The sequence below is a fragment of the Rattus norvegicus genome, chromosome 10 (genome assembly GCF_021556685.1).
Source record: "Rattus norvegicus strain SHRSP/BbbUtx chromosome 10, alternate assembly SHRSP_T2T, whole genome shotgun sequence".
Classification (NCBI taxonomy): domain Eukaryota; kingdom Metazoa; phylum Chordata; class Mammalia; order Rodentia; family Muridae; genus Rattus; species Rattus norvegicus.
In genome coordinates, this window is record NC_141543.1 from 96510743 (window position 1) to 96527301 (window position 16559).

General features: G+C 39.4%; 1 protein-coding gene across 23 annotated transcripts in view; it reads left to right on the top strand.

The window, feature by feature from the left end:
- Tlk2 (tousled-like kinase 2) overlaps nt 1-16559 on the top strand; it is a 94253-nt gene that overhangs the window by 52538 nt on the left and 25156 nt on the right. For 13 of the 23 annotated variants that reach the window (XM_087572382.1, XM_087572386.1, XM_087572383.1 and 10 more), the window contains 7 exons: nt 268-360; nt 5276-5386; nt 5969-6105; nt 7844-7996; nt 10886-10952; nt 12483-12580; nt 14405-14486. In XM_087572382.1, coding sequence (XP_087428508.1) covers nt 268-360; nt 5276-5386; nt 5969-6105; nt 7844-7996; nt 10886-10952; nt 12483-12580; nt 14405-14486 — 741 coding nt within the window. The remainder of the gene's footprint in view (nt 1-267; nt 361-5275; nt 5387-5968; nt 6106-7843; nt 7997-10885; nt 10953-12482; nt 12581-14404; nt 14487-16559) is intronic. The other 10 variants (XM_087572390.1, XM_087572395.1, XM_087572389.1 and 7 more) reach the window with 2 other exon arrangements.

The following is a 16559-nucleotide window of genomic DNA, read 5'->3' on the forward strand; positions in this document are numbered from 1 at the left end:
ATTTCAATTCTATGGTGTCAAATAATTTTTATTCAATATACAGTATTGTGAGAATTTGTATAGTTAATTCCAAAAGTAATGTTTTTGCAGTGCAAGTTTTGTGGATGTTGCTAAGGTTTGAAGGATGGGGTGAGGAAAGTAGATTTCATTTCTGAGTTGTCTGTCCAGCTGCTCATGTTAGCCAGTGGTTCTCCAGAAAGCAGGAAAGTGTGATGGCATGTAATGTGTTGTGACTAATTCTAAATTTGTGTACTTTTGTCTTTGTAGTCTGACCTCACAATAGAAAAAATATCTGCACTAGAAAACAGTAAGAACTCTGACTTAGAGAAGAAGGAAGGAAGAATAGATGATTTATTAAGAGTAAGTATAAAGTATATAGAGACTTTATAACAAGCACCACTTCTGTATACTTGGATCATGTGCACATTGTAGATAATTACGATAGACAATTAACACAGTGAATAAGGACCATTTGAGGAAGCACTGGAGTCATATCGTTCTAAATACCTTCTTTAAGTTGGAGAATTTGCAATGCAGGATTTTGATACTTGGCTTTATGTTAGAGAACCAAATATGTGGAGTTGTGGTTGGATTAAGTTTCACATTTTTACCATTTGAAAATAGTCATTTTTATATTCTTGCTTTTTTTAATTTTTCTTTTGAGACATGGTCTTTCTATGTTGCTTGACTACCCTAGAACTCAATATCTAGATTAAGCTAACCTCAAGCTCTCAGTGATCTGCCTCTGCTTCTGCCTCCTCTGAGTGTTAGACTTAAAAGTATGCAGCATTACACCTGGCTTTCACAACGATAAGTGGTCTACTGGTTATTCAGACATGTATGTGTGTGAGCTTGTATAAGTCTATGTGCACCACATACATGCAGGAGACCATGGGGGTCAAAAGAGGGCATTGGGTACCATAGAACCAGTGGTAGTTAGTGAGCCACTGTGTGGGTACTGGGAATTGAATATGGATCCTTTACAAGAGCAGTAGGTGCTTTTAACTGCTGAGCCATCTCTCCATTCCCATTTCTTACATTTTAAAAAGCTATTTTTACATGGACCATACAGCTCAATTTAGATCTTTGATTTTTCTGCACAGTGTGTGCATGTGTACGTGACTGAGTCTCACTGTGTAGCCTAGAGTGGCCTTCAATTTATAATCCTTCTGCCATGGCTTCCCAAGTGCTGATATAATATATAAGCCAGTATTATCATGCCTGGCACCATAGGATACATACATACATACATACATACATACATACATACATACATACATACCTTTCTCTTCCTCTTTCCCTCCTCCTCCCCACTTTTTCTTGATTTAGTATTTAATCATTTATTTTTACTTATTTTTTTCAACTTTATGTATGGGTATTTTGTATACACCACGTATGTTCTTGAGTCCAGAAGAGGACATTGGACTCTGAAATTGGAGTTACAGGTGATTGTGAGCTGCCATGTTGCCGAGAATCAAACCTGGGTCCTCTGCTAGAAAAGTTAGTGCTCTTAACTGCGGAGCTATTTCTCCAGCTCGTGGTTTTACTTTTTTTGGTTTTTTGGGTCTCTTGTATCCCAGGTGGCTATTCATTACTTTTAAAAAGATAATTATTTTGTGTGTATGAACATTCATGTGCCTTGGTTTATGTATAGAGGTCAGAGCACAGCCTTAAGGAGATATTTCTTTCCTTCCATGTGAGTCCCTGGGATTAAATGAACCCAATTTGTCAGGCTTGACATCAGGAGCCTTAAACCACTGAACCATCCTGCAAGTATTTGTTACTTTTAGAAATTTGTATTTTTGCCTGGACTCAGGCTTAAAAGAGAAGCTCTAGTGAGAACAGCTGGTGTCTTTTGGCAGTGTGTGCCTGCAATTTTTCTTTGGCTTCCTTTATTCTATTGGCTAAAAGTTTAGCATATTCAGCAACCTCTGATGTTTGTTAGTGCATCGTTTCTTCAGTGGAATGTGCTGGAGGCTATGTTGTGGGACACCTAGCTAGAGTAACAAGACACTGAATCTTGGGTGCTGTGGTGCTGAGTTTCCTACATTCCTTCTCTATTTAAAGACTTTCAAACAACATATTAGCAGATATCATCTTTTTTAGAGATACAGAATATCTTTAGACTTTGCTAGATAATTTGGACTCCACATTGAGGCAATACAGAATCTGTCAATCCCAGAGAATATCCATCCTTTTATTTAAGAAAAACAAACAAACAAACAAATAACCAGGTTGAGAGCTCTCAAACTGACATCCAGAGTACAACCGATACAGGTGTGTATTTATTCTCTGTCTCTGTCCTTTGTTTTCTGTAACCGGAGTGCCCCTTGCTGACTAGAAGGCACATTGACTGCAGGTCAGGTTGATCTGCTCTGTAAGGGGAGCTGGGTTCTTGTTCCCATTGTGGCTTTGAACCATTGTAACCTTTCATTTTCCCCCCAGAACTACGTGGCCACAAACTTTTGGAGAGTATGGAATGTTTGTCCATTTGGTTCAGTGCAGGTCTGGCAGCCAGTGCTGGGAAGGGGATACCCAGAATGTGCTTTGAATATAGAATTTGTCAACACTGACCCACATTTTTTTCTTTATTTTAATGATTGGACCTTCTTTAGTGCTGGAATTAAAGATGCATGTCACTGTGCCTAGCAACATTTTCTGCATTTTAAACCTGATGTTCACATTCCTCATTCAGAGTTACATCCCATGGGCCTTTTTATTTATGGTTGTTTCCCCATACTTGAATGAGAAGAGCAGTTTATTTTTAAGCAACAGTCGCTTACTTACATTGATTGTTTGCTTGAAGTAAGCGTGTGTGTGTATGTGTGTGTGTGTGTGTGTGTGTGTGTGTGTGTGTGTGTGTGTGTGTGTGTGTGTTGTATTCACATGTGTTGAGAGACCAGGCCTGTGTGTGCTTGTCGAGGCCATGAAAGGGCACACAGCATTCTTTTTTTCACTCCTTTTCCTTTGAAACAGCATCCCTCTCCCTGGAGCTAACCCTGGTGTTTTTCTTCCTCTGTCCTTCCCAGCGCTGAGCTCATAGGTGTATACAGCTGTGTCTGGCTTTTTATAGTGACATTGAGGATCTGAGCTCAGGTCCTTATGCTTACATAGCAAGCACTCTTACTCCCTGTGGTATCTTCCCAGCACCCTGAAGAAGAAGAAGTAGTAGTAGTAGTAGTAGTTGTTGTTGTTGTTTGGTCCTCTTGGATGCTAATTGAATTGACAATTAAGATTTATAGTGAGATTGTCTTTCTAAAACATCCTTAGTCAAAATCCAGTATCAAGAGTTTAATGCAGAGTAGGTTCACTGGACTCAACAAGGATTATCACTTTATTTCCCTTGACTGCTTGTCAAGATGACGAGTTTGGGGGTATATCTCAGGGGTAGAGCACTTGTCTGCATGATCCCCACCACTGGGATCGGGGACAGTGTTGGCGAGAGATCCAGATCGAGATGGCGGAATGTATGAACAACTTAAGCCCTAGCTTTCTTTACTTCGTAGGCCCTTTGTCCTTCACCATCATCTTCTGCCTACTTATGATCCTTTTTTCCTACTGGGTTTCTTGCTTGTCTTCTAGAGACTGAATTCAGGGCCTCTTCCAGTTCTCTTTGTGTTATAAAACATTCTGACCAACAATAACAAAAAGGATGAAAGTGTATTTGACTTATATTTCCAGGTCAGTCTTGCACTGAGGGAAGTCAGGGCAGAAACCAAAGGCACAAATTCGAAGTAGTTTAGAATGGGAAGCAAAAGCATAAAAGAATACTGCTTGTTGGATGGTTCATTGACACATGTGTAATTAGCCTTCTTACACAGCGCAGGACCATTTGCATAGGGACAGTAGAGTCCACTTTGATCTGGGTCTCGTACATCAAGACACTCACCCATAGACATGCCTACAGGCCAATCTGATATAGGCAATTTCTCAAAAAAAATTGTTTTTATTTCCTTTCAGAAAATAAAAGTTTATCATGAGTTTTCCCACTTAAGATGTTGGGTCTGACTGCATTGGGTACTGCCAGCCAGTTCCTACTCCCAACATGGACTCCTAGAAACTATTAATAGTAGAAACCACAACTTTAAATTGCCACAGACTTGGAGAGAACATTCACCTTCCAGAAATCTATTAGATTTTGTATAGATGTTCTTTGTCTTTGCTTATAGGTTTTTCAATATGAATTGGATAGTCACACTTACCTAAGCTCAGTGAGACTTTTCCTCTGATAACATGGTCCATAGGATTCTGTGGGAACAGCAGGTACGCCTGTATAGAGAGTAGGTATATTTAGAATGGGAAACTGTTTCACACAGGCTGCTTTAAAACTGGAGCTGAGCTGGCACACATCTTTAGTCTCTATACTTGGTGTCAGAGACAGCCAGATCTCTTGTAGTTCAGGGCTTGATGTGTAATAGTTCTAGTACATCCTACATAGTGAGCTCCTGTCTTAAAAAAACAAGAGCAACAAAAGACACTTGAGAGATTGCTCAGTAGTTAAGGACAATTGCTGATCTTTCAGAAAACCTAGGTTTGCTTTCCTAGCAACTATGGTGGCTCACAAGCATCTGTAACTTGGAATCCAATGCCTTCTTCTGGTCTTGGAAGGCATACATGTGGTACACAGACTTAAATGCAGGCAAAACACCTATACATGGCTTTTTCCCACTCTCTCCTCTTCCCCCCTTCTCTTCCTTCTCCTCCTCCTTCAGCTAAAAAAAGTCAGTAAATTTTGTTGTTTAGTAACTCAGTGATAAATTTAGGAATTTCAAAGCCAGATTTGGCCATGGGTTAGTGGTTTGTCCCCTCTCTGTTCTTTTAGGAGTCTTGAGTTTTTCAGAGTATTTAGTCCATCCTGTAATATTCTGACCACAGCAAAATTAACTATTTATTTACCTCCTCATATTCTGGAAGCAAGCTCTTATTTCTGATCGGTGTGGGCATGAATGTCTGGGCTTCTCTGGGGAGAACCGTCCCTGAGAACTCGTTCCATTTCTCTTTAGAAGTAAGCTGAGTGTGTAAGGCCTTGGTCAGCATACGTTTAGCACACTTACTCAGTCTTGGACTGATTCCATAGCACCACCAAATACCTTTAACATAAACAACACGTACAGTTCTATGTTTATGTTACCATTAACATAAAGATTGATCAAAGGGGTGAATTATTTCCTTTATAGAGACAGATTTAGTAATGTTTTTTTTTTCTCTTCCTAGAAAGTATTTTCTGCTAATCTATCTTCCTTAAAACTAATTTAAAAATCTTTTCCTGTTGAAGGCCAACTGTGATTTGAGACGACAGATAGATGAACAGCAAAAGATGCTAGAGAAATACAAGGAACGATTAAATAGATGTGTCACCATGAGCAAGAAGCTCCTTATAGAAAAGGTCAGTGATGATGAGCCTGAAATCTATATCCTAAGCTATTCTAATGTGTGTCATTTTGGTAAACATTTATGTCCTATGTACACAGTGTTCTGCCTGCATATATGCCTACCCACCAGAGGGGGGTGTCAGATACCATAATAGATGGTTGAGAGCTACCATGTGGTTGCTGGGAACGACCTTTGGAAGAGCAGTCAGTGCTCTCAGCCTCAGCGCCATCTCCCCAGCCCATGCTAACACTTTCATAACTGAGATAAACATATTGAAATGTAAAATTTCTGAGGAATAAAGTTCTTATGACCGAGTTTTTTCCTTGCATGTACACCAGACCAAGATTCCCCAGGTGATAATATGATCCTGTCTTCTGGCTGTTCATTGCTTTAAGTGTGAGTTTGACAGCTGGTCCCTGTTGAGGTTATTTTAGGTGTTGGATGCCTCCTCCCCTCCCTTCTTCCTTCTCTTATCCCTTCTCTCCTCTCCACTTTTGAGATGATATATGATTTATCAGCAGTATTTTCCCTGATAATACTATAATTATCAGTTTGTAAAGAATGCTAATTATTTGTTTTGCTCCTTTTACTCCAGTCAAAACAAGAGAAGATGGCATGCAGGGACAAGAGCATGCAGGACCGATTGCGATTAGGTCACTTTACAACTGTCCGGCATGGAGCCTCTTTTACTGAACAGTGGACAGATGGTTATGCTTTCCAAAACCTCATCAAGTAAGTCAACTGTCAGGATTAAGTAGGGGAACTTTAATGTATTTGGATTTTTATTTTAAAGTTTTCTGTAATTACAGTCAGTAAAAAAAAATGTAGGATTACCAGGCAGTAGTCACTCATGCCTTTAATCCCAGCATTCAGGGACTGATGCAGATAGGCAGATCTCTAGTTCGAAGCCAGTCTGGGCTACAAAGCAAATTCAGTTCAGCCCAGCTTACATGATGAAAACCCCTATCTCAAAAACAAAAGAGACAAACTCTGGGTGGGTAGGTCTGTCTATCTGTCTCTGTGTTTGTGTGTCTGTCTGTCTGTCTGTCTGTGTATATCTTGAGTTGTATATCTGATGCTACCTTCATCTAAGACAGGAAGATACATGGAGGCATTATATTTTTATACTATTAATTTGCTTATTTCTTAAACTGAGAATTGCAACTAGGACCTCATGCCTGCTGGGCAAGCACTCTACCATTGAGCTGAGTTAGCTGCATTTTAATCAGGACACACTCTGACTTTTGACCTCCAGATCACAGCTAGGACTTAGATTCTCTTTTCCATTTTTCTTTGTTGAAATAGGTTTGTTTAATATGAATTGGAGAGCATGTTATTATTTTAGAGTGACAATGACCCATAAAAGATTGGGTCCTGAAAGAAAAGTACAAATACAGATGCTATGTGTAGTAAACACATATGAAGCATCAACTTCAAGCTTAGTTGAAAAGTTATTTTGCTTTGCAAATGTACCAGTATGTGGTGTGGGGCTGGTGGGTTGGTTGGTGGGTTGGTTTGGTTTTGTTTTGTCTTTTAAAGGCTGTTAAATCAGAGATATCCTGAAAGTTAAGCAGAGTAGCATCTTCTCTATGAGTGAGGCATACCTGTAGCTGAAGTGTACTAAGGCTGTCATACCAAGGCATGCCATCCCATGACACCTTGACCAAGAAGTGCGATTGCCCGTTCTATGTTCATAAGTGTAGAGTCAGTATTGCTACTCAAATCTCCATTATATAGTCTCAGCTATATAATGTGCTCAGACTGAATCTAAAGTAGGATAATTGCCACCTAAGATTTATAATGAGATTGTCTCTCTAAAAAAAATCTGTTGTCTGCTGGGCCGTGGTGGCGCATTCAACTTTAATCCCAACGCTTGGGAGGGAGAGGCAGGTGGGTATCTGTGAATTCAAGGCCAGCCTGGTCTACAGAGCAAGTTCCAGGCAGCCAGGGCTACACAGAGAAACTCTGTATGAATTTTTACAAAAAAGAAACAGAAAAAAAAAAAAAAGAAACTTCTTAGCCGAACTCCAGTGCACTGGGCCACCATACTGTACATGTACAGCTTCAGCATTGTGTTGTATGGTAATAGAGTTAAGATTGCAAGGCACTCGGGACTTCTGATAGGGTGGTCATTTCAGTCCAACTTTTCCTAATTGAATGCAGACTTTATCTTCTTAGCTATTAAAGGGGAATCTGAAAATTGTTCCATTAAAGTCTGTAAGGTCGTAGCAAATATTTATCCACTTTCCCTCACCTTTCAGCCATAACTGGTTCCTTAAAGTACAGACTTTTTCCCAAAGCACCCCCACGGGTTATTGGCTCCTGCACCCTGAAGGCTAAAGCACAATCTCCGTCCCAGGAAGCAAGCTTAGCACTCTGAAGGCTGTCATGCACGCGGGGAAGTCGTTCGCATGCATGCCACAGCAGTGGAATTTACTTACCTTCTGTGCCATATTCTTTATATTTCTAGGCAACAGGAAAGGATAAATTCACAGAGAGAAGAGATAGAAAGGCAACGGAAAATGTTAGCAAAACGGAAACCCCCTGCCATGGGTCAGGCCCCTCCCGCAACCAATGAGCAGAAACAACGGAAAAGCAAGACCAATGGAGCTGAAAATGAAACGTATGTTCTTGATGCTATAAAATTAAAGACCCCATTTCCCCAATACAGCTACCTTGTTGAACATCTGTGGAAGCCCCTATAAAGAGGTCCTTGGGGTTTAAAGATTTGGTTTTATAGACATATTAATGGATTTGTTCAACTCAAAGGCTATGTAAAATGTATCAGCTGATTTCATTACCTTGCTCTTTACTCAGAAAGTTTGAAATGAGGAAAAGTGCTGTTTCTTCTGGACAACATACATTTTGTTTGCCTGTTGATATTAAATATATCACTAATAATTTTCACTTATGTGTAGCTCTAGGTTAGGATAAGTTTATATCATTTTATGGGAATTGGTATTGTCTTAATGGAGATGATCTGGCTAATATATTAGAATGCTCTTTATTGGCTAAAAGAGTAGTCAGTTAACGCAAACTTAGAAGTAAGCTTAGAGGGGGTGGAGAAAACTCCATGGTTAAGAGCACCGGCTCCTCTTGTAAAGGGCCAGGGGGCAGCTGACAACTGTCTATAACTCTAGTTCCAGGGTATTTGATGCCCTCTTCTTACCTTTGAGGACACTGGACATGTACATAGACACACAAATGGTTAAAATATCCATACATATAAAGTGAAAAGTCTTGAAAAAGAAAAAGAGTAAGGCAAAAAAAAAGTAGTTGTTATTTTAGAAAAAGAATACTTCACTCTGGGCAGGTGATGCATGCCTTTAATCCCAGCAGTTAGGAAACACAGGCAGGATCTCTGTGCATTTAAGGCTAGCCTGATCTATGTAGTGAGTTACAGGACAGATAGGGCAACACCGAAAAACCCTGCCTCCCAGCCCTCCCCCTAAAAGGAATATTTTATGATAAGACAATTCTTAACCTTATGAGCATTCTTCCCACCTCCCATCCCCTTACCCCCATGCCCCACGCCTCATTCTGGAAACTTGTGGAAAACACTATTATGGCATTTCTCAACTTGTGGGTTGAGTTGTGACCTCTTTGGGGTTGTAAGACCCTTTCACAGGGGTTGCCTAAGACTATGAAAAACACACATGTTTACATTATGATTTATAACAGTGGCAAAATTATGAAGTAGCAACAAAAAGAATTTTATGGTTGGGGGGTCACCACAACATGAGGAACTATATTAGAGGGTCACCGTGTTAGGAAGGTTGAGAACACTGCTCTAGTTTCTTAAAGTCAGTCATAAGTTATTACCTAGCCATCACACACAAGTAAGACTGAAAATCGCCCTCTCTTCTTTTCTTTTGTCTTTAGTTGAAAGTAAATTTCTTGTCCAAAAATAGGACAGACGGACAGACAGACACACACACACACACACACACACACACACACACGGTATTATGTACACAAACATTAAAAAGACAAAAGGCTTATTATTTTGCTTTTTCAATGTTTGTATATCAATATCAAAAACATTAGCCTGTAATCTATGCCAAGGGTGCTACTTCAATTACAACTGTGTTAACAAGTTCAGGAACTACATCTTCTTTTGTCCCAGTGAGAAAGATGCTTAACTCCAGCCCTCACCCATGTGTGCCCAATGTGTTAGGAGGTCTTACCCTTGACATGCGCTTTATGTTAGATGCTTATTTTTATGCGAGGCCCTTTTCTGGACTGCAGATCTTAAAGGAAACGACCCCAGTTTTAGGAGTTCATAATTTATACAGGGGAGACAACACCTAAACAAGCCAAAATTTCAATTTAGTGATAAAAGTGTCCATGGTAAACTAAGTTTGAGAAACACTTTTGTTAATGTAACAGTATTTTTAAACTAGTATATTTAAAAACAAAACAAAACAAAAAGAAAAACCTAGTGTATTTTGTATCAGAAACTCCAAACATCATATATGAAAGAGTCTCTGGGCATCCCAAGCAAGTCATGATTTTCTTTGGTGAGTTCTGTGGTTATATGCAGAGGGGTCTACCCTCCAGTATTACTTGAAAAGTACTTAATACTGGTACATGAAACCATTGTCTTAAAAACTATAAAAGGTGTACAGTGTGTGTGCATGCACTCCATGACTACACACCACCAAATAGTAATTAGATTTAATCTAGGCCAGTAATATGCTCATGAGTGGTTACCGGATGGAGTCCGTAAAATCCAAGCTGGGGGACATTCAGTCCACTTCTTAATTATAGGATTTGTGACTTGGCTCCTCTGTCTGACCAGAAGTCAACACAGGCCTCTGGAGTGAGTTACATTATCCCTTCCTGATATGGAACCTGTTAACGACATGGAGACATTTTAAGTTCTTAGCTGTCTTTCTTCCTCCTCCTCCTCCCCTCTCTCCCTCCCCCCACTTCTCCCCTTTTCACTGGAATGAACTGGAGTAGCAGCTACAGGTATTCTGCAGCTGTGGACTAACGCAGCCACGCTAGTACTTGTGGTGTTACTTTTCTACTCTTCTCTTTTCTGTTAGTGTTCGTGTAAATAGTGACACTTAAACCTTTGAAGGAGATGAATGTGTGGAAGGTAGAAATGGAGAAAATTTACTTTTTTATTCTTCGGCTAGAAGGATGTGTGCTTGGAGTAGGTGGGGCTGAGATGAGTGAGTGCGTGTCATCTCGCGGCCCTTTCTTCTGTGCTCTGACACTCGTTATGTAGTTACAGCCTTGTGTTGGGTAGGCCTTATGACTTAGCAACATGTCACTGAACATTTCATAAATATTAAAAATATAGCTTACATGCTGTTTTTTTCCTCTTTGCATCTTATCTGAGATTAAGAGTTTCCTTTTGATCATAGGACTTCAAATAACCTGGCTTTTCGTCATTTTAAACATGAAAACTTTATATACTCTAGTAGCATATTTAAGTATTTCTGTTAAATAAGCATGTTATTACTTCCTAGAACTTACTGAAATTGTTACCATTGTTTTTCAGGTTAACCTTAGCTGAATACCATGAACAAGAAGAAATCTTCAAACTTAGATTAGGTCATCTTAAGAAAGTAAGTATGATGGGAAAAATCTTTTTTAAGAAATGTAATTTCCACTTTACATTTCATACAGAAATGACTTGGTCATTTGGACAAATATAATTAATTGTGGCTTTGTATGCTGCATGAGTCCTGCACTCCTGCCATCACAGTCCTGTTTTGTCGTTTCTAATGGTTGGATTTTTATTTTCAAGGCAGTGCAAGCGATTAAGCGAGAGTTTCCTTTACCCCGGGGATGTATCATAGAAAATGTCTATTTTATAGAGCTGCCCACGTGACTTTCCTTAAAGTAGAAGTTACATATGACTAATCTATCTGAAATTGATGGAAGAACTCCTGTGTTACTAGCAGCTCTTATTTTTTTGTGTAAAGTAACTAAAGAAAATATATTGTACCATCAATATTCTAATACTTAAAAGAATTTGTTGGTGATATTCACTGAATCTTTCAATATTGAAGGTCATGGGCATGGTGTCTGTTTCTGATTTTTGAAAGAGTTTTATGGCACAGCCCAACCTGGCCTAGAACTCAGGATCCTCTTGTCTCAGCTTCCTGAATACCAGGTTTAAAGGAGTATGTCAGTGTGTCTTATCATTTTCATGTGGCTGATAGGAGGAGTTTTTGTTATTGGGCTATTTTGTGTGTGTGTACATGTGTGCATGTGCATTATGTTAGAGATTGAACCCAAGACCTTAACATATGTGTAGTATGAAGTGCGGTTTGTTGTTGTTGTTGTTGTTGTTAGGATGGGGGAGGGTGTGCTAGAAATTGAACCCAAGGCTTTAAAGATGCTAGGTAAGTGCTTTACCACAAATTTAACATATCTAGCCCCAAGATATAATAAATGTCGCCTGCCTCCCTCCCTCCCTCCCTCCCTCCCTCCCTTCCTTCCTTCCTTCCTTCCTTCCTTCCTTCCTTCCTTCCTTCCTTCCTTCCTTCCTTCCTTCCTTCCATAGGCTCTTAAACACAGCAGCCAGGTGCTGGAGAAATGGCTTGGCTGTTAAGAAAGTTTGTTTTTCTTTTATAGATCTGAGTTTGGTTCCCAGCATGTCTGGCTAGCTGCTCATAACTGCTTGTAACTTCAGCTCCAAGGATTTGACGTCTTCTTCTGTCCCCTGCTATCACCTGCACACATGGCATACATGTAGACACGCGCACACACACACACACACACACACACACACACACACACACACACACACACCCCTTATAGATGCTATTTATGATGATGGTAGTCAACATTAGTTTTTGTATAACACACACACACAGATCTTAGATGTTAGTGAAATTTAAGGTATTGAGTACATTCGATACCCAAGGGATGAAACGACGTAAATGTGAATTTTGTAAGGTTTTTGCAAAAGCCTGTATGTATATGCATAAAGTATTCCTAGAAAGTTATCAGCGGTTACATCTGAGGACTAGATGATCAATGCAGAGTATCTTCTGTTAGTTTTTTAGCAAGTGAAATAGGTGTCGTTATTTTTAAATGAAAATGTAATATTCTCTGGGTTCTGAACTTTTTTCTTTTTCCCTTTTCAGGAGGAAGCAGAAATCCAGGCAGAACTGGAAAGGCTAGAAAGGGTTAGGAATCTACACATCAGGGAATTAAAAAGGATACATAATGAAGATAATTCACAGTAAGCAACTTGGGGCATAATGAGCTGTAAATTGCTGAATATTTTATGTCATATATGGCCTAGAGCGATGTCATTACTTTTTTTTCCAAATGAGTGTATTTAGTTCCTTTTTAGGATATAATATAATTTTATGAACAAAATTTCAATCTTCTTTGTATTAAGAAGTAAGGTCATATATGTGTGCATATAGCATTTTACCTGAGTAGAGTTTACTAAAACAATAACACTTGCCAGCCCGGATGGGGTTTGCAGCATAGATGTAACTGTGGAGATGGAAACCCACCACAGTGTGGTGCTGGAGAGAGGATTAGGTGAGCTCACAGCCATTTTCTGAGTAGGTAAGGCTAATAAAACTTATATTTACCACATTAATTATAGATTCACACTCAACTTTGTTTATAAGCCATTTCTATGATTAAAATTAGGGGAAAGTCGCTTTCAAGTGGGAAATGTTTTTTAATCACTGATTAGTTTTTCCCCATTTAGATCTGGCTGTGTGTTTTGTTTGACCAGTGTGAGCCTTGACCCATTATTCTGCCAAGCAGCATTTACTGTGAACTCATATATCAGCAAGGAGTTCAAGTGCTCTTCTGGCCTCACACCTAATCCTCGTGACAGCCCCATAATCTTAAATACATCAGTCGGGAAACAAGTTTAGAGAGATGAAGTTAATTTGAACAGGAGCCCAAATTAAGTGTCAAATTTAGGTCTACTTCATTTAAATCTCCATAATAATATTATCTCTTCCCCACTGCTTTCTTAAATTCAGAATAAAGGAATTTGAGCCTTAGTATGGGTACTGTGTATAAGATTTTTTTTTTAAGTACTAGGGTTGAAGTATAAGGCATCATGCATATGAGGCATGCACGCCAGCTGTCTCCCTAGCTGTCTTTACACTTTAGGTTTTGAGATAGGGTCTGAGAGGGTCTTATCATGTAGCCCTGGCTGACCTTGAGCTTTCTTTCATTTTCTACCTGCCTCCAGAGTCTGGGATTATATTGCAGTGCATGTCCTATGGGAAGAATCTGTTTTGGGAATACACTGTATCCTAGACTTAGATTTACAGTAGCCTTATCTAAAGAGAGTAAAAACAAATTGGGTTAGTTGACACAGGCCTATCTGTATGTATTCCAAGCACTGGGAGGCATGTGTCTCAGAAGCAATAAAGGTGGACATGATGGCGTACAGCTGTCACCCCAGAACACTCAGTAGGCTGAGGCAGGAGAATTGGGAAGTTCCAGGCCAGAGTAAACCCTGTCTCCAAAAGACTCGACTAGACAGGTATGGCAGCACACAACTTTAGTCTCAGTATTCAGGAGCTAGAGGCAAGTGGATCTCTGTGAGTTCAAAGCCAGCTTGACCTACATAGTGAGTTCCAGGTGAACCAGGGCTACATAGTAAGATCCTAGAGAGAGGGAGGGTGGGAGGAAGGAAGAGGGAGAGAGAGATGAATTCATGTAGAACACACGGAATACTTTATTTTTAAGGCAATATAAAAATATTTTGAAGCTTTATATAATTTTAAAATAGTAAGAAAAGAGGGAGATCAAAATCAGTCACAAGTTAGGATGTAGCTACTGAGACAAGAATCAGCATTTGGCTTTAATTAATGGCTGTTGCTGTTTATTATAATTGTGCTGTTTATTTCATCTGTGTGATCTTGTGCTCACAGTTCACTATGACGATGTCAGTGTCAGATTCTCAGCAGTGTCACAATGAGGTGTTAATATTTAATGTTGGAGATGCTATAGGAATGTTGGACTGTGGTGTTACGTGTGATGAATACGAGGTGTAGGGTGTTATGTATTTACTTGGTTTCCACAGGTTTAAAGACCACCCAACACTAAATGACAGATATTTGTTGTTACATCTTTTGGGTAGAGGAGGTTTCAGTGAAGTTTACAAGGTGAGTACAAACAACTGGGTACAAAGGGAGGATTATTCCAGTTTGTAGAAATTTTCAATATTGAGAACTGTGAGTTGATATCTGTATGTTTAAATTCAAAAGTTTTTGGATTAAGATGTTTAGGAAAATTGCATCCAATAAATTTCTGTGACCACAAAAGACAGAATCTCCCCTGCAGCCCAGGATGGCTTGTAAATCATGTAGCTCAACATTCACAACAATTCTCCTGCCTCAGGCTCCTGAATATTGGGATTCTAATTATGAGCTACTGTGCCTGCTCTTTACTGTTTTTTAAGGTAGAAAAAGCAGATAAAAAGGAAACAATCCTAATTATAAATTATGTTGAATTTTATCCTGGTTTTGTCCTTCCCAGTGCATTCATATTTGTTGAAAATGAGTATGTGTTCACTTTAGTCTTAAATTTTTTGGACAAAATATGTTAAATTATATCTTTAGAATTTTTTTTGAAGTGGTATGTGTGTGTGTGTGTGTGTGTGTGTGTGTGTGTGTGTGTGTGTGTGTGTGTGTGTGGAGACATCTGTCGATGTTTGTGGAGTTCTTTAAGGACTACACCTAAAAGTGTCTTCTTCCACCATATGAGTTCCCCAGATTGAACTCAGGTTTTCAGCATTAGTGGTAAGCACCTTTACCTAAGACTGAGCCATCTTGCGGGCTTCAAATTGTTTCTAATGTGGAAGCTTAGCTTTCCGCTTTAGAGAAGTCTCATCCAGAGTTCTGGGGAGCACTGGATTTTAAAATTTCATCCAGAGTGCTCAGCACTGCATTTTTTCCCCCCCCAGAGCTGGGGACCGAGCTCAGGGCCTTGCACTTGCTAGGCAAGCACTCTACCGCTGAGCTAAATCCCCAACCCCTGCATTTTTTTTTATTTAATTATTTTATTTATCTTACTACACTATAGCTGTCTTCAGACACACTAGAAGTCATCAGATCCCATTACAGATGGTTGCGAGCCACCATGTGGTTGCTGGGAATTGAACTCAGGACCTCTGGAAGAGCACTCCATGCTCTTAACCACTGAGCCATCTCTAGAGCACTGCAGTTTTAAAAGCTGTCTTTATTTAACACTTTCTTAGGGCCCACAGAGTAACGACCACTGTATCTACAGCTTGATTTCCACAAGTAAGAGAGACAGCCAATTTTAAATGTCTACAACTCCACATTGTGTTCACCAACAAATTATCTACATATTTTTCATGCCTGGTTATAAAATGCAAAATTGATTTATTATGTGATTTTATAGTTGTGGAGTCCTGTTTTGTAAGGTATAGTGATGTGGTCTCTGCTATTATGATTTATGTTTATTCAAGTGTTGTGGTTGAGAAATCTGAGTAAAACAAATGCCTTTGCTTCAAATAGAAGCAATAAACAATTGTGTTTTATTTGTTTCCCCTGGGGTTTAAACCTAGTGCCTCTGGGTATGCTGGGCATACATTCTGTCACTATATATACCCAGGTGATTTTCCCTTTTTAAAATATTAACTTTTTATTTATTTAAAACAATATTTTTATGTGTATGAGTGCTTTGCAAGCTGTATGTACATAATGTGTGCGTGGTATCTATGGAGGCCAGAAGAGGTTGTCAGACCCCTTGTTCCAGTTATAGATGGTGGTGGAAATCAAGCCTGGGTCCTCTGGAAGAGCAGTCAATGCTCTTAGCCAAGGAACCATCTCTCAACATCTTGAACATTAATTTTTATTTATGCATTTATTGGTCTTTGGAGCCCAGATTTGTCTTGAATTTACAGTCTTCCTACCTTGGCCTCCTGTGTGTTGAGATTATAGGTGTGTATGCTGGAACCGGCTTAAATGTTAGGGGTGTGTGTGTGTGTGTGTGTGTGTGTGTGTGTGTGTGTGTTGATATGTGTATACAATTTACCTTTTTAAAACACCACCACCACCACCCCCCGTTTTTATGATGTTTTCACACTGTAGCCCAGACTGGCTCAAATTCACAGTGTAATTGCCAATTGTTGGCAATTCTCCTGTCAGCCTTCCAAGTACACTACCATCTATGGCTGCTTTAATCATTTTTAAGTATATATCAGCAGCATT